Here is a 22,385-nt window from a genome sequence, read left to right as displayed (position 1 = left end):
CATCAATTATCGTACTCTCGTGTGTTATACGTCGGCGTTTCCCGAGGCACAGGCGGAGCCACAAGTCATCTTTATCTAATTAATGAGTCTCGCACGCCCAGTTCACTGTAAAAAGTGGTGTAGAAAGTGAAGCTACAGTACAGTCAGGAACCGGTTCTTTCGGAGCGATGGGTGGATAAAAAAGAAACAGGAAATTAAGTGTCACACTCGCTTACCTTTGCCACATCGCACCCTGTCCCCCCCTCAGAAACTTTGATTCGTTTCGTTCTGTTCGTTAACCCATTGTCAGCTGCTTTTGCGAGGGGCCAAAGGTGCTACCCACCCTCCACCCCGATAACTTCACTTTTCCTTGGCGTTGGATAGTGGCGTTCACGCGTGCAGGCAAAATGGCTATCCAATCAACCCGGTTAACCACATATTCTAATCAAACCTGCTTAGAACGGTTAGACGGTAGAGTAAATACAAAAAAAAGAAAAAAAAGATTCCACCCAATGTGGCAGGTCCGCAATCGGCTTATCTCGGCACAATGCTGGCACTAAAACAAAGCGTTTCGTTTACTCCACCACCGGGTTTCGGTGGTGGCTCTTATAAATTGTCCTTCCTGGTTGGCGATCGCTTTAGTGTGTTTCGGTGACGGTTTTTGTGCAGGCAAGCAAGTCAGTTTTGCGGCTTTTAGCGTGCGATCACCATGGTGATCTGGAGCAGCGTGACGATCGTCGCAGTACTTCTGCTCGCAGGAGGTTCGTAGCCGTTTCTTCGTAGTGTATGACAGTGCCATTTTAGAGTGTATGCCTGTTATTTTTGTTGTTGTTATTCTGTGAATGATTAGGAGATTGCGTAACATTGGATTTAAATTCTTAGTTTTAAGTGTATCGTGTGAAAGGCACAGTTAGAGAAAGCACAAGTGTATGGAATTGTTTGACGGTGTGGAATAAGGCAACTCCGTTTTGAAGAGTTCGGTAAAGGCAAATAAGAAGAGAGGACAATAAAAATAGTTACATTATAACACTTTCGTTTTCTACATTATCCCACTGTGTCTGTACTTCCCGCCTGGTCGTTGTGCATGTGATATTCCGAAAATACTCTAGAACCGATCCAGTACTCCGCGCGGCCTTCTCCACGCGGCCTTCAGTCACGCGGCCAGTCAACAACCATGTTGTTGACACGGTTCAAACACCTCTCTAAATGATCCCAATTTTGCCGTGAATCGTACTGCATACCCAGCTCTTTTTTCTCACTCTCAGCTGATAGCGCTAGCCCGCTCAATGTACAGATGATACAGTTTGTTAGCAGAAACGCTTCGCCACCAAACCTTGAAGCCCGGTGATCGTAGTGATTGTGATCTCCACCACTCACCATGAACTTTTGCGGAACCGGGTACAAGCAGTGAGCGAGAGCTGTTGGGTGATGATGTATTTACCTTTTTTTTGTTTGGGGTAGTTTTTTGGAATACTTTAGATCTCCCTCCCACAGCTGAGGATGCCACCTAACTACCTCCTACCCCGTAGTGACGCTAATTAACGGTAATGTCCACACCACGGCTAATGGTTTCTTCCGATCGGATGGTTGGGAAGCGCAATTCATCGCGAGGGCAATTTGCCCGCGGACCGATCAGTTGATGTGCACAATTCGCACCGTACGGCAGCAATGTTCGACTACCTTATCCAGCTAATGTGCCAATATGTATTCCTTCGGGAACTGTTTGAATGTTAGTGTTGGTGTGGTTGTGTAGTACTGTACTGTAGAAAAGCATCAAGAGGTGTTTACGGTTCTTCTTAGGCAGTGTTGATCAGAAGCCTGTGATCTCTTTCCTTTCCAGTGAACTGTGACATACAGCAGCTAAAAGCGGTCGATCCTAACTATGGCGTGACGTGGATGTTTATGCCGGACGATCAGGGCACACCGATCATTGTCGACCTGACGGAACCGAACGATACCAGCACGGACCAGCGAAGAAACAGTAGGATTCATGAGGATGTTACCTTTTACTACTATCGACAGTAAGATCACATGATTCCTACTCATAATTACGAAATACTATTCATCATATTCTTCATTGCAGATCCACCATCAACTTGCCGAGCTCGTTTCGCTTCATCAACGATCCAGCGGCACCGTTGGCCCTGAACAAATCCTACGATCCAACGCTGCCCACAAAGTTCGTCATACACGGCTGGAAGAACTCGATCGTTAGCCCCGTGTCGCAGAACATCAAGAACAGCTATCTTCGACGAGAGGATATGAATGTGATCGGTAATTTAAAGCCACTGCCAGAAGAACCTTCACGGCGATAATCAATTTTGTTCTCCTCTACCACCTTTAAACAGTGGTCGACTGGGGACCGCTAGCATCGGACACCCTGTACTTCCGGGCGGCGTCATCAACGCGGGACGTCGGACGACACGTAGGTGGACTGATCGATCGTATGGTGGCGGAGCGTGGTACAAACCTGAACGATCTACACATCATCGGCCACAGTCTCGGTGCTCACACGTCCGGGTTTGCGGGTCAATCGATCCGTAGCGGCAAGGCGGCACGTGTTACCGGACTAGATCCGGCACTGCCCGGCTTCACCGACCAACAGCCCGACAAGCTGCTCGACCCGAGCGACGCTCAGTTTGTGGACGTGATGCACACGTGTGCGGGCATGCTTGGGCACGATCGAAACCTGGGCCATGTGGACTTTTGGCCCAATGGTGGCCGTGTCAATCAGCCCGGTTGCGGTGGAATCGACGATTTTGTAGGAGCCTGCAGTCACGGACGTTCGTACGAGTTCTATGCCGAGTCGGTTACCCGCCCAGCCGCCTTCAAAGCCTATCCCTGTCGCAATGCGGAGGAGTACCGTGAGGCAAAGTGCCGGTCCAATTCGATTCCGATGGGTGATGCTACGCCCAACACGGCCCGGGGCAATCATTTCCTAGAAACGAACGCCAAACCAGAATACGGCAAAGGGTTCTAGGGATTTTGCATCGCTTCTCGCCATTCCATGACGTCACATATTTATCTGGCCCCTGTTTTTGTTTAGCGTTTAATCGAAGACTGAACTCCACTCGTTAGTGCTGCCCATGGTCCTGTTCGTTGGTTGGTTAGTTGGTTGGTTTGTTTTGTGGCACTGTTTATTTGTGTTTACTATAATGTTTAATTAAATACAGTTGATTTTTTTCAAAACATATTACGCACATCATGTTGGCAGTTAGTGAGTAATACACACAGGGATAGAGAGTAAGAGAGTCAGAGTGTGAGTGAGAGATTTAAACCTACAATTGGTAAGTAGTGACTACAAATGGCAAGTTCTTTGGCCCCTATTCCCTAATCGATCACGTCCGTCCGGGCAACGATTACGTTATCTTCCACCTCCGTGATGATATCCTCCGGTCGTGGATGGGCGAGGAACGCCAAAAAGCCGTCCACATCGTCCAGCTCTTTCGAGGTAAACTTGGCAGCGAGCGTCAACCGTCCCGAGTACGGTGGTGTCATAGTGAACGTGTTGGAGACCTTCTCTCCGGGTGCAATTTCAGCGTGCTAGAGAAACAAAAGATATTTTGTTGAATAAATGTCTCTCCACTACGAAGACTTCAGCTATACCTTAAAAAGAAGCGGCTTGCCAATACCCGAACCTTCCAGATGGAACAGTCCTTTGTGCAGCGGTATCGGGAGCGGATTTTCAAGCGTAAACTGCACATCAACAGGTGCCTGCGATACTGGCTTACCAAGCAGCGATATCTTTATATCCGGCTTGCGCACACGGAAATCATCCTGCGCGTAGAACTCAAACTCCGTATCGAGTACGGTCGCCATACAGGAGATGTTGAATGCTGCCTGATCGCGCAGCTTGCGATAGTACTCGTGGAACTCAACGATCATACGAATGGACTCTTCCGTGCCAGGTTCTAGTGTGACGGAGAACTTGTCCACCTTTACGCTTTCCCGATCTTTGCCCGTGTACAGCACGGTATCGACGTGAAGCGATCCCTCTACCACGTGCCGGTTTTCCGATGATCGATTTTTTACCGTCAATATCTGTAACAAGTTACTCATTAGGCACTATTATCAGATACAACACAATTCACCACTTACCACACTGAACGGTTCTCCGATCTTAATATCATCCCGCAGCTCAAAGTTAAAGTAAACCTCGTTGAACTCCTCATTCAGATAGTAGCGGCTAAAGTAGCTGTTAGCTTGCTTCAGCGCCTTCAGCATCGTGGCCCGTTCTTCTTCCGACTTTTCCGCAAACTTGTAGCTTGCCGTAATGTCCTCCCGATCCCACCGGCCGACCGCCTTCGTGCTAATAAACAGCCCAATTCCAAGCACATCCTTGCGCAGCAACTTCAGCGGATGGTGTGGCCCGGTGTAGCGCCAAAACACCTTGTCCGCATTAACCTCCGCAAAGAGGAAGTTATTATCGTACGGTTTGAGCACTTCGCCCAGCTTCACCGCCAACACGGATGCCGGGCCACAGCGGAACATTCCGTCCGAGCTTTCCTGGGGCGTAGCATCGATCGCCTGCCATCCACCATAGTCACCATCGGAGCTGATGCCCAGATCGGGCCTCTGCATCCACACCTCATTCCACACGTGGTAGTTCCAGATCGAGTCGGCGTTCATCTCCTCCATAATTTTGCCACTCTTGTCCACGAAGTAGTCCACCGTGAGGGAGGCTTGCGTGTCGTGCGCTGAGGAGTAGTTCGTTACGACACGGGACGGTATACCGATGGCACGACAAACTAAAATGAAAAAATAATAATTAAATGTGCTTTGAAGTTCCAGCAAATGCCACCATTCTTACTTGTAGACACAACACCCGCAAACACCCAGCACTGGGCAAACTTGACCGGCTTCTGCCGCTTGTAAAACTGCTGCAGTATCTCCACCGATCCAACCCACTTGGTCGGAAGAGTTCCACCCGAGAAGTCTCCACTCCAGTTACCCATCAGTGCACCATCATCGTCCGGCGAGTTGACTGCGGCCGAGATGGCACGACACACCCTGACCGGATCGCCCCGGTGTGTTGCACTAACCTTGCCGATCTTTGCAATCAGCAGTAGAGAACAATCCAGGACGTGCTTTTCAAACTGTCCGAACTTCCACACCGAGGGGCGTAGTCGGTTGTAAGATCCACGGTAGATGAGTGTCGTGTCACTCATCACATACTCGTGACGGTGTGCTTTCTCTGCAAATGAAACAAGAAAATCACATTAGGTTTAAGTAGTTCTTAATCGAAGACTTCGGTTCAGCTACATACCTTCCATGTACACGAGATCATCCGGACACCATGGATTGAACAGGACGTAGAACGCCTGCGGAAGCGAATAACTCTTACCGAACGCTTCACTCAGCAGCTTCGTATCAATGTCAAGCTTCCACTGACCGACCGGAGCCGTTGCCGCCGGCTTCACCAACACCTGCAGCAGATCGCCATTGATCGCTTCGATCGCGGCACCCCATTCCTCCGGTTCGCCAAGCTGCTCCGGGAACTGATTAACCGGAATGCCCACCAACGTCCCGTGACCGTGCGTTGGCTGATCCTCATCAGCTACGGTGAATATAAGGCTCAACGCATCCCGAGCCCGATCGTACGGACGATCGCATACCAGCCGCAAACGGAACGGTTGTCCACGACGTACGACCAGCTTCGGTATCTTCCCACTATACTCATCCCGGCTCATCAGCTCATATCGCTTGGTGTGATGATCTTTACCGTTTTCCTCCGTGCAAAGATCGACCGACTTTACCGTCAGCACATCAGCGGAGGGTGAATCTGTTTGGAGAGGAGGTGTGAAGAAAGAATGTTGAATCATTGTGAGGAGGAGAAAAAAAAGTACGATTAACAAGTGATTTTCACGCCTCCACCCCATGATCTAATAATAAACTTCAATCGCATAAATCAACAACCAACTTCATCAATCAAAGGCAGGTTGCGTGAAATCGCTACAAAGAGCTGTAATTGGCCCGTACCGCGTCACGGATGGAAATGGCTTCGGGTGTTGTTAGATTGATTTTTCCATCAGGCGCTCTTTGCAAACGGTGAGCTAACACAATGTGACATGGCGTTATGCATGCTCTTTACGGTAATTGTAATGCAATTCTATTTTAAGTGCCATGTGTCCTCTCCTTGGCGTGGGTGAATCACAACGAAAGCTTCTTGCTACATCCGGTCGTTCCTTGCTGTTGGAATTCCCCAATTAGAGAAGTTTCCTTGAGTCACATTCTAGACACATTCTGTAGAATTGATTGTCGCCATACTTCCAGCATCATTTCTTCTAACCAGATCCGTTAGCAAATACATCACTGTCCGATGTACGATGTCTTAGTTTTATTACTGGTCTGTGTAAATGTCACTAGCGATGGGTCAGTCGGGCCTATGTCGTTTGCGATGTTATATCATTGGAATAATTTATCGTTTGTTCACGCCTAGTCGACGCGACCTGCCTGATTGTGTTATGTTTACGATCGTGATCATGCGGATTCATGTGATTGAAGAACCTAGGACCTATTGATAGGTGAACGATCTTCTCTCGATCTTTCGTAGCGCCATCTATCATCGTTTAATTGGCAACGTAACGCTTCTGGCGTTATTTTTTTCAAACTCTCAATCATACAATCCAAGCTTCTCACGCTCTCGAAAATGTAAACGTTTTGTACTGAACCATTGTTTATTTAACGATCGCTACCCGTGATGTTCGAGATAATCATCAGTTATCGAACCGAATCGTACCCCATCATTCACCATCCTGCTACCATCCCGTGACTCTCCATCCAAACTTGTTAGAAACGATTTCGATGACATGCATGCCCACCCACCATCCCTCACTGCGCACGAGCGTTTTATGAATGAATCAGTCGAGAACGGGAAGAGGCTGCTGTTAGCAGAACGAGCCACCTTCACTTTCTAGCTTGAAAGATTGATTGCCTGCCCTGGCTGGCGACAGGGTCGGCGCAGGCTGAGAGGTGTGATGATGATTGCGGATCTTACGATCGTAGCTGATGGTGGGCGAGTGGATCTTTGGAGGCGAGAAGCGACGGGGCAGCACAAAGCACCACACGGCGCTTTGCGTGCGGCGTGCCACGAGCATGCCTTGTTCGGCGGTCCCATTAGCATACAATAAAATTCACGGACGCGAACGTTTGCGCTCTCGTGCGCACGCCTCGCGTAGTGGGGAAGTTCAAGCTGCACTTAAAGGTAGTCGCCGGCGGGTGCAAGAGTACACGTACTTGTGAGATTGTACGTCAATTGCATTCGTGACACTGTACAAGCAGGGAGTTATAGAAAGCTGCTAGATAAGAAAGCAATGTTAAGAATTTGCGTTTGATCATGCCTCATCACTCAAAGGAAGACTGCGTTTAAAATATAACTACAACACTAATTTAATTTTACATTTGTGAAAATAGTTAAATCTCATAAAATTCCATGTAAAAAGGATTAATCTGACTCTGAGAGATAGGTAAACAGTGGTAGATAATGAGCAGTGGAGGCCATAAGGGGTAATATTTGACGGAGCCCGTTGAAATCATCTAAATTAAACGTTTTAACATTAACATTACATTTTAATCATAATTTTTGGCGAGTTATAGCTTTATCCGAGAAACGATTAAATTTTTTATCATTCCATAGAAATCTTTCGATTTTCATTATTATTAAATTTCTTGTGTGTAATTTCTAATAGAAAAAAATAAAACAATTTGATTGTAATTGAATTAGAAAGGATTTCATCATATTACATTGTCTAGAATGGTCTATTGCTTTCATTTAGTTACCATTATGATATATCCTTATCGCTAAAAATACTCATAATAACATAGAATACAGTCATCGTTAGACCAAATCTAATATAATTCTGGTTTTGAAGACTTTTTTTTTAATATTTGCATAATTATCAGTTAAATACGGTTTAATACAGGGCTTGATCTTATGACGGGCTCGTTGTCAAATCGTGAAAGTTGACGACTGTACCACGGGAACGGCTTTAACATGTCATAGCTACGTTCATATGTCAAAATTATAGACAAACTGACTATTAACCTTAGCTGCAATCTTAGTAATTACACTGATCATCAACTCGGGTGCAGTTTTAAATGCCTTATAAAGAAAAATTACGCATAAAAGAACACACATACGTAAAACGTTCTCAGTGTACAACAGGTGCCCACTATCAAACGAGCCGCCAACAATGAGCCATTTGTTTACTTACATCCTTGAGCTCTGCTCCAATTTTGCGGTTCGGGTGCGTACTCGAGACATTCAAGCCCCATGCCATTAAAAGGCAATCTCGCACCATCGATCCGACCGCTCCCGCGTAGTAATCGGTTCCGCCTCCTACATACCCGACCCCCCATACACACACACACAGCTCGATCTAACGTTGCCCGCACAAGGTTGTCTTGCATTTAATGACTCGACAGCAGGCCTGCTAACTGCTTCACTACAAACAGTTCTATTCAGATTAAACCTTATAAACGAAACATCTGCCTCACAGGATCGCAACTTTTGTCTATTCGAGCGAGTCCATTTTTGAACGATGCAACGCCTACAAAAGTGTCCAAAAGCGCGGTTTCATTAGTTTCTATTAGCTAACCGCAGTTGGCTCTCGCCTCTATATGACCTTGCAAAATCAAACCCTCCATTCGTCACATACGATTCCAGCCTCTAAACAACGGCGATCGTGGGGCGATCGTAGCACACGCACCACTGGTATGCGTCTTTAGCATTGGCGAATATTAATGGCAATATTTACCCAAAACGCTAAGATAAACATGCATGCGTTCGGTACAAACAAACTCCCTCGGTCCGCGATGTCCATGTGCATAACGCTCGTCTAGCTCTTAAAGCTGCTTGCAAAAAAAGCACTGACAAGGTCAAGGCATGAATGCTTTTATTTTTGGCGATGCTTCTTTACCCAATGATCAAGCGCTCGATCGGTTTTGGGGGGAGTATGAAATCATCGCACTCAACTTCTTCGCTTACATTCACATCCGTTGTGTCACTGCAGAAGGGTTTGTTTATAATTTCAAGAGCGTCAGAATGCACACCTTTCCTTGGTGGAATACAAACATCCGCTCGATTTGCATACTGGTGAGCTGGTCACCCGTAATGACCATCTGGACGCTGGTGGGCTTCCGGGCACTGTGACAAAAAGGGGTGCTTTTATTTATCACTACTAACCGGCCGCTGGTATTACTTAATCAAGCTACTTGAACTTGAGCACGGGAGACTACAACAACTGGAGTCGTACAATTGTACGAAGAGGGCGTTGTGTTGGGTTATTTTTAGCCTCTGATCAATGTGCGCGAGAATTCCGTTTGCAAACCGATAATGATTTGTGTACTATCCTACACGATCAGGCGGCAGATCACGTACGAGATCGTCCAGTAGGACGGAGCTGTCAGTGATTAAGGCACTACCCTGCTGTTGACTACGAGACGGCACAAAGCTCTTATACGTGTCGTTGGCACAATCCGTTAGCTAATGTTTTTGAATTAATTTCAAAACACTTCACTAAACTTATTTTGTGCCACTAAATTGAATGTCCTTCAATTTGGGTATTTTGCACGATTAACTTAAATCACTTATCAAAAACAACTTCACCACTTCCACTCCTTACTTACACTCTGGAGAAGACCATATAATAGGACGACGGATGCGTTTTCTTCGCCACGACGTTGGCAAGTACTTTTCCACATAATCGTATAAATAGCTCATTGTTCACACTACTCAAACACTCAACACGTTACCAATGGGCAAGCAGCACTAAACACCAAACCTAAACAATGGCTTTTCAAAATCAATTTCTGTACGCTACACTTCGTGCGACTAAAGCTAGAAACGTGCTCCGCGCAGGTCGAACGGTTAACTTCATCTGCTAACCGGTGCGCGAACGTTTTACGCGCTCGCAGATCACAGCTTCCCTGTGGTGGCGTCTCGTACCAACACACAGACACATATTGATCTTCGAACATCTTTGGCACGATCTCCGGAGAAACAAACGAGACAGTGGGAGAGCGAGAGGGTGCCATTAAGACGGTTAGGAGGTAGCGATGTTGCAACCAACCGGGTGAGAGGGTCCGCGGACATTTTTCGATTCGACCTATCAAAAAGCCCTCAGCATACCCCTCAGCATAAGATCATTTGTCAAATCAGCATGTAAAGCATGGCGATGAATCACACAGCCGGACCGAACGGGTGGACGACGAGGTGTACCGAAACACATCGTACGAAATGATGATGTCATTACTGTGAACTGCTCCGAAGGGCTCTTCTAACAACAACATTCAGCACGGCCAATAGGTATTTGGTGTGGCAAACTACGACGTCACGAACGGGTTTTTTTGTCTCTATTGTGCAGCAGAACTGCGTGTATTTGAACTCGATTGTCGTTTTGGAATGTGTGCAGGATGTACCGGATATCGGAACGGGTTAATGACACAAGTTTAGTTTGCAAATTGTAACACTACGCAAGGGGTGGTCTGATCGACGAATAGAGACGCAACAGTTACTTCAAGGCCATTTGTAGAACTTTTTGAATTTGAGACCGTTATTCGTCAGGAAAGACTGACTCTCCTGTTACGTGGTAATCTTGTACTTATAGTAAGACCAGCCCACGGGAGACTAGCTTATGTAAAGCGATGTACAGTGATCTTGCCCTTCTGCAAATACCGATGCTCCAACTATTCTCTGAAGTCTGTAAATGCAGCAAAATGAATAGTGAAGTAATTTTTTTAATCGAAGTTCCTTTTCGTTTCAGACATATTCTTAATTCAACTATCGTATGAGTGACCTTTATTCCAAGAAATTCCAACCAACATAGTACGTATGTTCTCAAATATAAGAGTCTTTGATAAATGCCTAATATCAAAGATCAATGTAATACGAGATTAGCAATGATTTTGTGATAGTCTCTATGGTAAATGCGAAGGATCACAAGCAAAGGATTGCTGCCGTGATATCTCAATTTTATTACGCATACACACACACAGCTATAAGTCTTTCACTCTCCGTTATAATATAATTATGCCTTAATTAATACGTTTTTTTTTTTGTTTTTTTATAAGGTTTCTCAGTAGATAATGATTTCGATTCCACACTTTCTGGACTCACTGGGGCATTGTGTCATAAGAAACTGTCATTGTAAAACAAACACTCCTGAACGTATCACTTCATGCCACAGAAAATCCTGAATGTATGCCAACGTTCAATCTGAGAAGCGTGATAATTTACTTCATTTTTATGTTTTGTTTAATGTGAAAGCAAAAATGGAGTTTTGTATATTCTAATATTGTTGCAAACACAAATGAAAAAAGTCTACTATGCATGATATAGTACTAAACTTCAATCTTCACTGACTATTAGTACAATAATATGAACATAAACAATGTACATGTACATTTCCTCTGTAAATTACTAATTACTTTTTTAAACTCGTAGGCCTGTGAAGATTGAAATTTCGTATTATTTGACGCGCCACACTCTATCCTGCATCTTGTTGAGCTATATTTTATCATCTTTCCCCTTGCAGCTTTAACAACAGCTTAAGGAATATCAATTGTGAGATCTCCATGCACATTTTTCAGCTCCTTCGAAACGAACGATGCCGTCACGACCATCTTACCCTTGTGGGATAGATTGATCGGATAGATAAACTGCACCGTTTCGCCGGCCGGTATGCTCTCGTACTGCGAATAGAAAATAGAAAATAATCCTCGTTTCTACACTGTAGAACCTTCCCCCACTTACCTTTTTCTCCATCGGATCGGTATAGCGCGATCCTTCCACCACGAACCGGCCACTAGTCAGCGGAACCGGCAGTGGATTGCTCAGATCCACCTGTACCGCGATCGGTCCGGACGTGCTGTGCTCGACCACCGACAGCTCGATCGCCGGCACGGAAAGGTGGAAGTTTTTCAGCTTAAAGTACGTCCGATCGCTACCCTTCACCTCCGCCGTACAGATCGCCCGTAGGTTCGTCTTGTGCGCATCCATCGTTTTGTACTCGCCGTACTCCAGCGGCACGATGATCGATTTCGACTCCCTCGGTTCCAGCTTGATGGCGAACGGTGTCACCTTCAGTGTTGCCATATCCCGCCCAGTGTAGTCGGAGTCGCGCAGCACCAACTTACCCGTAACTTCCACCGAGCTGACCGCACTGGCGCACGTCACGACCACCTCGATCTGGAACGTCGTGCCCAGCGTCAGCTCCTCGTCACACTTGATCTCGAGCTGGATCGCATCTTCCGTGCCGTTGCTATCGTTCACCATTGCCCCCAGCAGCCGTTTCGCCAGCCCCGCACTGCTAAACCGCTGGCTGCTGTACTGCATCGCCGTCTTCATTACGTCGCGCTCCTCTTTCGAGTCCTCCGGGTACTTGTACCGCTCCGTCACGTCTTCCCGCTTGCCCGACCCGATCGCTTTGGTGCTGATGTTCTTCCCCACCTGTGCCGTGCTGATCTCGAGCGGCTTCGGTGGATTCTGATCGTTCCCGATCGACCAGTAGATCACGTCCGCGTTCACCTCCGCGTAGATAAACTCCCCGTCGTACGGGACGTGCACGTGGCCCTGCTTGATCGCACTGACCGGGCACGGGCCGCACTTGAACATGCCGTCGGACAGCACCTGGGGCGTCGCGTCCACCGCCTGCCACCCGTCGTAGGTGGGATTGTGCAGATCCTTCCGCTGCATCCACACCTCGCTCCAGACGTGATAGTTCCAGATCGAGTCGACCGTCATGCCGGCGCCCGTCTTTTCCGAATCGTCCACGAAGTAGTCGATCGACAGGGACGCATCGTGATCGCCGGCCGACTCGAAGTTGGTAATTATCCGGCTCGGGATGCCGATCGCACGGCACACGCTGGTCAGCAGCCCGGCATACACCCAGCACTGGCCGTACTTGACCCTCTCCCCGGTTTCGTAAAACTCCTGCAGTATCTTGGCCGACCCGGTCCAGGAGGTGGGGGCCGTGCCGCCCTCGTAGTTGTTGCTCCAGTTGCCCTGCAGCACACCTGTCCCGTCGGCCGTGTTGAGCGCGCCGGAAAGGGCACGGATCACCAGCACCGGATTGCCGCTGATCGGGGCCTTCACGTTGGCCACCTGCTCCACGATGTAGAGCGCGCTGTCGAGCACGTTCGCCTCGAACTGGCCGAGGAACCAGCTGCTCATGTGCAGCCCCTTCGAGGCGGGCTTGCAGATGGCCGTACTATCGTCCAAGGTGTACTCTGAACGCCAAGCTTCATCTAAATGGGTGAATCTTTAGGTCAGTACACATTAACACAGTCGATTGTCCGCTCTCCCAGTACCTTCCATGTACACCGCATCGTTCTTGCACCAAGGGTTGTACAGCACGAACATCGGTTCCTTGATCTCCGTCATGCTCTTCGCGTCCGTCGTGTCCAGCCGGGTGTGGAATTGAATCGACCACCGCCAGACGGGCGTGTAAGACGGTATCGTAATGTGCAGCGTCAGCTCCACCTTTCCCTTCTCCTTATCTTTACTATCGACCACGACCGCTCGCCAATCCTCCGCCAGCTCGTCCGGTTCGGCCGGTGCAGTCCCGTCCGTCGCCACCGACACCAGCACGTACGTTTCCGTCCCATTGCCGAAGCATGGCTTCTCGCTGCCGTACGAAACGATCGAAACTACCAGCACCATCGTGTCGACGGTCGGATCGAACCGCCGGTTGGTAAGCAATCGCACCTCGAACGGAGCCCCGCGCCTTACGATCAGCTGGCGGGGACGTTTCGTCGGTCGCGGTTTCGTCATCGCCTCGTAGTGGGACGTGTGGAAGGTTTTCCCGTTCTCATCGAAGCACAGATTGATCGACTCGATCTGCAGCACATCCTTTATCGCACTGTTCGTCACCACTGAGGGGGGAGACAGTTTCACACAAATTTGCTGGAATCACTTGCACTACAGAACTCACACTCAGCTAGCTTACCTTTTCGAGCCGGCCATATCCGGTAGTTGGTAGAGGTGGTAGACATGGTTGTGGGACGGCTGCACGATCACTAATGAAGCTTGCGCACAGTGATCGGTGCTTACTTTTATAAGGAAATTGCTTATTTGATGCCGATTCGATACGTGAGACAATTAGGTTTTGGGTGAATAATTGGTACAGCCACCTGTACCAATCGCTTGTTAATAATTGCAAACAGCAGCAGCTGTATGGAAAATGGTAGCGAAAACGAACAAACTTGCATGACGGATCGATCGGAATCCTCGTCATCATTCTACTGGCGAAGGTTTCAATTGGTTAACAGCTTTCTAGCACGGTGCAGTTTCAGCTTGATGGCAAATTAGCACATGGCAGTTAGTCCGATTGAAAGCTACCAAGCACGTGCCGATTTTTCGTTTGTTACATTAACCAGTTGAACCAGGTGTGAACACAGGGCAGTTGACCAAACCCTTTGTGGGAAGCTGTGATATGTTGAACAGATTTTCAAAAGTGTTGGTTTGTATTTAGTTTTTTTCCGTTGAGCAAGAACATTCGATTACCATTATCGGGTTGCTTACAACACTCATGTACTTTAAAAGCTAACCATTACTAATCGCATACACTCACAACAGGCATATGGCGCCATACGAGGGATTTGAACACACGAGGAATATGTTGGTAAGCTATTCTCTCTGCGTCTTCCACAACACTGGCCCGACACGATTCCCTGCTTAAACGTTGCACCGTAGCCAGGACTAACTTTCCATTGATTTATTTTATTGCTTTGTATAACAGGACCTACATACTTCTTCCTATACCTACACCTTTCATATACTGCGTTCCTCAGAGATCCTCATGAGGATGAAAGGAGTTAATCATTTGCAACAGAGGATCACAGAGGATTATTGGCACAGTGTTGATGTTCTCAAGCGTTTCTTGACCTATCAATCTTATCAATTCTAGTCGTTTGTGTTGGGGTTCAAGGCACAGAATCATATTCAATACTAGCACAAACAGTGCAGATAAAGAAGGAACTGCAACATACGACTAGATATTACGATGCATCCTAGAGTTTTTTTTATCTTTCGTGACAGTCGCGCCATCAAATATTTATCTAATGTTAGCTTTAAATCTACTCTACTAGTAGGTACTGGCATTTTTCCAGCGTTCCATCAAATTATTTTAACGTTTGGCATGTTGTCTGAAACCAATATTTCTGAGATGACGATCGTTCTTCGTTGTGGTATATCATCGGAATATAATACTACCAAATCAAAACTATCCATTCGTAAGCCCCTTGAATGAAACAATCAAATGGTCTAATGGTCGGCTCCTATAAACTTCGATCCTGGTTCGCTTCCCATCCAGATCGTTTTCGCGCTTCCAGCTAACTAGCTCTCATTGTAATGAAACGATATCTCTTCTACCATGCCATGTCCTACTTTAGAGTCAAAATGATCGTAAAAATAAACTTGAACTTATTCATCATATGTCAATTCTACATGAGACCAAATAAGAAATTAACGCTGGAAGTATTTGATGCAATCGTGAATCTTATATCCAATTCACATAGCAGAATTGCAAACCAGAGGAAAAGTGTGAACATGAAAGCAAATTTGAAGCGATATAGCACGACCGTTGCCGATTTAATAAATGATCTTCTACTCTTTCATGCGCTTCTCTCACGCTTAACCTTTCCACGGCTCCGAGGTTTGTTTACTATTTTGTTATGAGATCTCAACGACATGGTCAAACATGATCAACCCACGCTCTATGTTTAGTATCCAAGCGCCAAAGGTGGTTGTTACCGATCTGTGTAGCAGATGATTTATGAAGCTAAATCAACAGTCTCTGTACAAACAAAAATGAGGCACTAACCTTCATTTCATATCGAAAAATCTCTAGAATTATAATTATGCAATAAATGGAATGGTATACCGCACTAAATCACCACACCTTACACAGTGATTGAAATTACAGGAAGACAAAGATGAACACTTGTTGAGCCGATTATTAGCTATCATGTGAAAACAACAAGGAGTAACCCAAAAATAGGCCACACCTCACCTTGATAAGAGATTATCGTGGTGGTTGGTGTGTCTGCCTTGTTTTACGACTTGGTGAATAATTCTTCCCCACCCGACATGTTACGATCGCTTGCACTGACCAATTCCCAGCGCATTCTGAGCGCATGGTGAAAGTAAAAGCAGCAGCGCTGATAATAAAATCGCACACCCGGGCCAATGTTTTCGTTACTGGGGCAGTAAAATCATCACGCAAAAGCACCCGCCACACAAACGATCATTATTCTTTCTTCCCATTTGTTCTCCTTCTACACAGCGCAACACGCATATTGACGGGTGTTTGTCCGGTTGACCATTCATCTTCCGAAGATCAGTATTCAAGGAATGCTATCCCTCTCCCCGAAAATAACGTCACCACGATGACGAACTGAGTGCTGCCCGTCGTGCCTCCATCCCGCGGGTACGGATCTCTTGACCCACCCTGCATCCGGAGCAGTCGCGTGCGGATGGGTTTGGATTTAATAATAACCACCGCAGAAACATCACGCATGACTCACGGGCGTAACAGCGGAGATGGCTGGCACCGTTGAATTGCCGGCGCTGTATAAAATGAGCTATCACCGATAGCTGACCGTTTAGTTCCAAGTCACGCGTGGACACCGATTGACGGTTTCGTTTACAGCACAGTACGAACAAAAAAGTGGGAAGGTGTTACAGCATTACCAATGGATTCAAATAGCTCAGGAGCACACACGTTGCCGTTCGCATTTTGGCAGCACGACCAAAATGGTAAGACATTTCGGCGTTATAGCTGCACATTAACCGTTCCTAATTTCTTTTTCACCATTTCTATACAATCACTTCTACAGACCTTGAGAATGAGATCGATCATGAGCCGTCGGCCGAACTAACGATTGAAAGAATCGACACCTGTCTAGAGGAAAATGGTCTCAATCATCGGACGGAAAAATTTGAACTTATGAGCACATCCAATGCAAAAGCGAAACCTTCCCAGCTCGTCGTACGCCGTGGTGAAGAGTTCCTTGTGAAGCTGATCTGCAGTCGGCCGGTAAACTTGAAAACGGATGCCATATCGCTCGTCCTAGCGGTGGATCCTATAGCAAGTGAATGGATCAGCCATGGGCATGGGACGGTCGTGTACTTGATACTGCAAACAGGCGATAACAATGAGGAGGAAGATTCCGACTGGAGTGCAAAGCTACGATCGATGCAGGTTAATGAGGACGGCCTAACGGAGCTGCTCGTTGCGATACGAACATCGCCCAACGCGTCCGTATCCCGGTGGACGCTGACTATCAACGTCAAGTCGGAGGGAGTGGAGGAGAGCAACAGCTATCAGCTCGATCAACCGTTCTATCTACTGTTCAATGCCTGGTGTGAAGAGGATCCAGTTTATCTTGAGGGTGAGTAGTTCGAAAAAGATTACAGTTAGTACAGGAGATACTAAGCAGCGATCTTTAACATCTCAACTACAGATGAGGATCAACGGCGCGAGTACGTGCTGGAGGACATGACGATGATCTGGAAGGGAAACGAGCGCAGCTTCTATCCCCGCAAATGGAAGCTCGGCCAGTACGAGGAGAACATTCTCGACTGTGCGCTCTGGCTGCTCGGCGACGTCGCCCGCCTTTCCGCCACCTACCGGGGCAATCCGGTCAAGGTGTGCCGTGCCCTGTCCGGCGTGGTCAACAGCAATGATAACTACGGCGTTGTAACCGGCAACTGGAGTGGTAGCTACGGTGACGGAACGGCCCCAACCGCTTGGACCGGATCGGTCAAGATCCTGCAAGAGTACTATCGCACCGAAAGCCCGGTCCGGTACGGCCAGTGCTGGGTGTTTGCCGGCGTACTGGCCACGCTCTGCCGGGCGCTTGGACTCCCGTGCCGCATCGTCACCAACTTCTCGTCCGCCCACGACACGGAAGCGTCGCTCACCGTGGACGTGTACCTGGACGAGGAGGGCAACGTGATGCGGAACTTTTCACGCGACTCCATCTGGAACTATCACGTGTGGAACGAGGTGTGGCTGAAGCGTCCCGATCTTGGTACGGCCGCGTACGACGGTTGGCAGGTGATCGATGGGACGCCGCAGGAATTTTCCGACGGCACGTACAAGCTCGGTCCAGCACCGGTCGTGGCCGTCCGGAAGGGGCTAGTGAACGTGCTGTACGATTGTGACTTTGTGTTTGCGGAGGTGAACGCGGACAAGGTGTTTTGGCGCTACCGGGGCCCCGGTAGGGCGTTGAAGCTGATCCAGAAGGATACGGCCGGGATTGGGCAGTTCATTAGCACGAAGGCGATCGGTGTGGATGAGCGGGAGGACATTACGGCCAGCTACAAGTGCGGCGAACAGTCGTCCGAAGCGAAGCTTACGATGCTGCGAGCACTCAAGCTGGGCCAGAGCTGTCTAACGAAGCACTACCTCAAGCAGGTGAAGATTGAGGATCGTTCCTCGATCAAGCACGAGGGTCGCGATGTGGAGTTCGAGCTGGAGTTGAACGATCGTGTCCTGGTCGGGGAAGCGTTCAACATTGTGCTGCGGGTAAGGAACGTATCACCGGACGAGCCCCACACGGTCAGCGGTCGGATCCATCTCAACCACATCCTGTACACGGGCAAGAACATCAAAACCATCACGAGCCACCCGTTCACGGTGGCGGTGGAGCCGAGCGGAGAGGAAGTGATTGAGGTGCCGGTCGCGTTCGACGACTACTACGAGCCGGGTATGGATGAGGCGATCTTTAAGGTGACCAGCTTCGCCACCATCGAGGGTGCGGACTATGAGTACTTCTCGCAGGAGGATTACAGCCTCCGCAAGCCAGACGTCCAGCTGGAGTTGAGCGGTACGCCGTTGCTGCGCTCTTCGCTCAAGGTTAAGGCGACGTTCTACAATCCACTGCCGATTCCGATCACCGCCGGGTCGTTCCAGATTGAGTGTTCGGGGTTGTGCAAGAGTCTCACCATTCCGGTAATTATTGGAGAACGATCGTTCTTTAAGCTTCTATTTACTAACGCATATCCCTATGCTGATTACTTTCAGATTGAGTTTGTTGACGCGAGGGACAAGTGTGAAGTCACCTTCCTGATTCGACCCTCGTTCAAGGGAAGCACTCAGCTGTCGGCCAAATTCCAGTCCAACGAGCTGAGCGATATCGAAGGGTCGCTAAACTTTGAGGTGGAGGAGCGCGAGGAAAACAATACACTGCATGAGGTTTTATTTTTCTCCTAAATTGGAGATCTAGAGCAAGTGATCGATGCAACACAGTCCCATTTGTAATAAAAAAAAACTCGTAAAATATAAACCACTTATACCAACATGTAACCATTTGCCATTTGCCGGTTCAATACCAATCACCAATAAACGATCGGGAATTAGTTGTTACCACAGATCACCAATAAAACTTTAACGTATGCTATTAAATACTCTTTATTCCTACTCACCTGTTTTATCGGCCATTCCCCAGGAAACGAGGGGATGCTTCGCCAACGGATTGTACCTTGAGCTTCCTCGATCCTCAGAGACGCCACGGTCCGTGCACGACGAACACTGGCAGCAGTTTGCCCGCCGCCAGAAGGTGCTCACTTTGCTGCCCATTATTTTGAATACTCCAACAGAGAATTATTGTAGGTGGACAGGTCACACACACACACACACCGATCACACTCCACTACGCCCAGAAGGTGGGGAATTAAACAAATATAGATCACAGAAGTTATGTGCGTTTTTTGTTCGAAAATCACCAGTTTGTTGATCAAATCAAATGGGCGTAAAATTCTTCACAGGTAGGTCTCGAACACAACTTTGTTGTGGAATCCACTTCACTGCACCACACCTGTTACTACAAAAACCACCTCAACCGGTGTCCTTCAGCTTGGTGGTACGTATTTTTATCAGACAAGATGATGTCACTTCACCCTACCGTCGACCGGGAGTCGGCGACATTGAACACTGGTCGCCGGAAAGACTTGGAATTGGATTATATTCCGTTACACGTGTGATGAATCTTGCACTAATTCAAGATGTGTTGCACCAAACGAAGCTCGTTCAACAGTGAGACCAAGCGTTGTGAGACCAAACGGTTAGTGCACGCGGGGTCGTGTTTGCGCTACCGACAAGGCGCAATTAATGGGAAATTAACATACAATCACTGATTTTAGCCGATCGAACACAAGCAGCGCCGGGCTACTACTACCAATCGCAGGGGCGATCTCCCACGAGGGAGGGTCTTGTGTGCCGGTTGGAAAAAAAACATGCACTCGGACCCCGTCTTATGCTAACAACAATCGCGTTTGAGCGCTTGAAAGTAACTGCTGAGCATATGGTACGGGCATGCCTGTTACAACGCGGTTTTCAAGTGGACAGTTTGGTTGCTTGTATCTAGAAACTCGAATTCAAAATCCCCTCCTTGAGTTGGGAGGGGGCCTCCTATGCTATGTTCGCTTTCCTCCACATGAGAAGATCCGCGCGATGACCTCCAGACGCCTCCAACGCATCCACACCGCGCGCGCGTGCGCTTGCTTGTTGGTCTCGATCGTATCGCAGTGAACGCGTCATCCTCAGCGTGCGACAGAAAGCATCTAAGAACTGGAGCTGATCGTGCTGGTGATTCCCGCTCTCGCTTCCGACTGGGGCCAACACTGTGAGGTAGTCCCAGTGGCAATAGGTCAGCATGAAGTATGCATGGTGATGAGCCACCACCGGGCGCCGCCAGCTGAATGCAGTGGCAGTCTGCGCTCATTTACACCCTTGCGGTACCGATAAGGCAAAAGCCGGGGATCATTCTCTTCAACATTGCCAGATGATTCACGGTGCAGTGCAGGGGATGAGGAATCGCACTCCTTAATAGGAATTGCAATCGGAGCAGAGTGATTGAGGATTTAAATTTATGCCTCATTGTAATCGCTTGAAAGATTGTTTGACACAGTTTCACATCTTCGAAAGGTTACAACACATCACACCACACTCAGTGTCATCTGCCAGGTTTGTTTTGATTGCACACATTCGGATCAGCTTCAATCAGCAATCGCACAATTTCCCACGCATTCTTCAGTTTCATTCCATCGATTTCGTTTTTATTAAAGAAGCGCCTGTTCAAATTACGCTAGCACAGTGCAAACAGATCGTGCAATGATCGTTACTCTCCCGCTTTCATCCGTTTGCTTGCACATTTTTACACAGGACCTGCATGATATCAGTGTCCGGGCACCGATGATCGGGATCTGGGATCGATAGTGTTTTTAAAAGAGATTAAATAATAACATAAAAATCACAATTAATAAAACGTTAAGCTGCTTCGCAAAGATCTTTCATGCGCTACCTCCTCGCACACTCTCGCTTCGTCGGGTTGCACCCGAATTGCTTGCTTCACACCAGTTCTTTTGGTTTTCGCTGCCCAAAATCCGTTCGCTTTCGGGTTTCGGCAAATTGACTAGAACAATAGTTTAGCTGCACCTAGCTTCTAACTGGAGCTATTCTCTTGCTTCTTGCTCAGATCCTACTACAGCAACAAAAACGATTGATGATGTTCTTGCTTGCTTAAATGGCCGTTAGAAAATGCGATCGATCCACTGGTCGGATACGATGGATGGCTTTTGGTATGTTTGTATACGTAAATGGCTATAGAAAAACAGCAAACGAAACAGTTTTACATGTTTTACAGTTTTACACTAAAAAAAAAGAAACATCTAATAAGCCTACTCACAAACGAACGAACATAAAAGCTCAAAATACCAAGAAATACTTCGGCCACCTCTATCGTTCGCTATCGGTTTGCTTGCTAGTGCCGGCACTTAATCATTTGATTTTTCGTGTTTCGCTATTTGTATGTTTTTGGCTGCACAGGAACTATTATCACGTTGTTAGTAACTAGTTTCATTGGCTGTAGCGTTATGCTTCTCCTTCCTTTCCTACAGTATAGGCAATATATATAGGTAAAAATCAAGCTCGACTTCTCCTTCTCCGTTTCGCGGATTCGTTCGATAACAGGGGTTTTGGTTTCAATTTTAACAACTTGCCTTAGCAACAGTATATCATATATCTACCTAGAATTTTGGGTTTTGATTTTCGTTTGTTTTTTTTTTTAAATATGTTTCGCGTCGTTGTTTTTCCTTTCGTTTTGGCGTATTTTGCTAGCTGAAGATTTATCTTTTGCATTTTTCGCTTGCTGACTTCACTTCGAGTAAGTTTGTTTTTTGTTTTGTTTTTCGGGACGAGCTTTTGCTTTCATGATAGGAAAGGGATTTGCTTTGGTTATGTACATTTAAGCACACAAAAAATAGGACAGCCGTCCTGTGAAAAGGGGGCGGCAAAACGAGCATCTTCTGCCTCTCGACGGACCACACTATTGCTAAAAGGCGAACGTTTCACAACACAACAACAATGTTAACAAGGTTTTTTTAACAAATTCGAGAAAGCAAT

General features: G+C 47.4%; 4 protein-coding genes across 7 annotated transcripts; 2 read left to right on the top strand and 2 right to left on the bottom strand.

Moving 5' to 3' along the window:
- Positions 1 to 651: 651 nt before the first annotated feature.
- On the top strand, positions 652 to 2,959 carry LOC121598125 (lipase member H-like). 2 transcript variants are annotated; one of them, XM_041924718.1, is made up of 4 exons: positions 652 to 740; positions 1,820 to 2,000; positions 2,063 to 2,253; positions 2,328 to 2,959. In XM_041924718.1, the coding sequence occupies exons 1-4, from the start codon at positions 689 to 691 to the stop codon at positions 2,957 to 2,959; spliced, it is 1,056 nt and encodes a 351-aa protein (XP_041780652.1). In that variant the 5' UTR covers positions 652 to 688. The 2 variants fall into 2 exon arrangements, with proteins under 2 accessions (XP_041780652.1, XP_041780651.1); XM_041924717.1 differs by lacking the exon at positions 652 to 740 and adding an exon at positions 1,600 to 1,708.
- A 154-nt stretch (positions 2,960 to 3,113) lies between these two features.
- LOC121598120 (annulin) lies at positions 3,114 to 21,859 on the bottom strand. Of its 3 annotated transcripts, none has more exons than XM_041924712.1 (6): positions 19,409 to 21,859; positions 5,246 to 5,761; positions 4,790 to 5,173; positions 4,078 to 4,727; positions 3,586 to 4,020; positions 3,114 to 3,522 (listed from the first exon to the last, which is right to left on the bottom strand). In XM_041924712.1, the coding sequence occupies exons 1-6, from the start codon at positions 19,560 to 19,562 to the stop codon at positions 3,310 to 3,312; spliced, it is 2,352 nt and encodes a 783-aa protein (XP_041780646.1). In that variant the 5' UTR covers positions 19,563 to 21,859; the 3' UTR covers positions 3,114 to 3,309. The 3 variants fall into 3 exon arrangements, with proteins under 3 accessions (XP_041780646.1, XP_041780647.1, XP_041780645.1); XM_041924713.1 differs by lacking the exon at positions 19,409 to 21,859 and adding an exon at positions 9,607 to 10,527; XM_041924711.1 differs by lacking the exon at positions 19,409 to 21,859 and adding an exon at positions 8,193 to 9,575.
- On the bottom strand, positions 10,902 to 14,031 carry LOC121598122 (annulin-like). Its single transcript, XM_041924715.1, has 4 exons — positions 13,926 to 14,031; positions 13,288 to 13,851; positions 11,732 to 13,224; positions 10,902 to 11,670 (listed from the first exon to the last, which is right to left on the bottom strand). The coding sequence occupies exons 1-4, from the start codon at positions 13,969 to 13,971 to the stop codon at positions 11,527 to 11,529; spliced, it is 2,247 nt and encodes a 748-aa protein (XP_041780649.1). The 5' UTR covers positions 13,972 to 14,031; the 3' UTR covers positions 10,902 to 11,526.
- On the top strand, positions 16,570 to 19,385 carry LOC121598121 (annulin-like). Its single transcript, XM_041924714.1, has 4 exons — positions 16,570 to 16,735; positions 16,816 to 17,370; positions 17,443 to 18,935; positions 19,008 to 19,385. Exons 1-4 carry the CDS (start codon positions 16,672 to 16,674, stop codon positions 19,194 to 19,196), a joined length of 2,301 nt encoding a protein of 766 aa, XP_041780648.1. The 5' UTR covers positions 16,570 to 16,671; the 3' UTR covers positions 19,197 to 19,385.
- Positions 21,860 to 22,385: the final 526 nt, after the last annotated feature.

This window comes from Anopheles merus, chromosome 3R (genome assembly GCF_017562075.2).
Source record: "Anopheles merus strain MAF chromosome 3R, AmerM5.1, whole genome shotgun sequence".
Lineage (NCBI taxonomy): Eukaryota > Metazoa > Arthropoda > Insecta > Diptera > Culicidae > Anopheles > Anopheles merus.
This window is presented reverse-complemented; position numbering and strand designations above follow the sequence as displayed.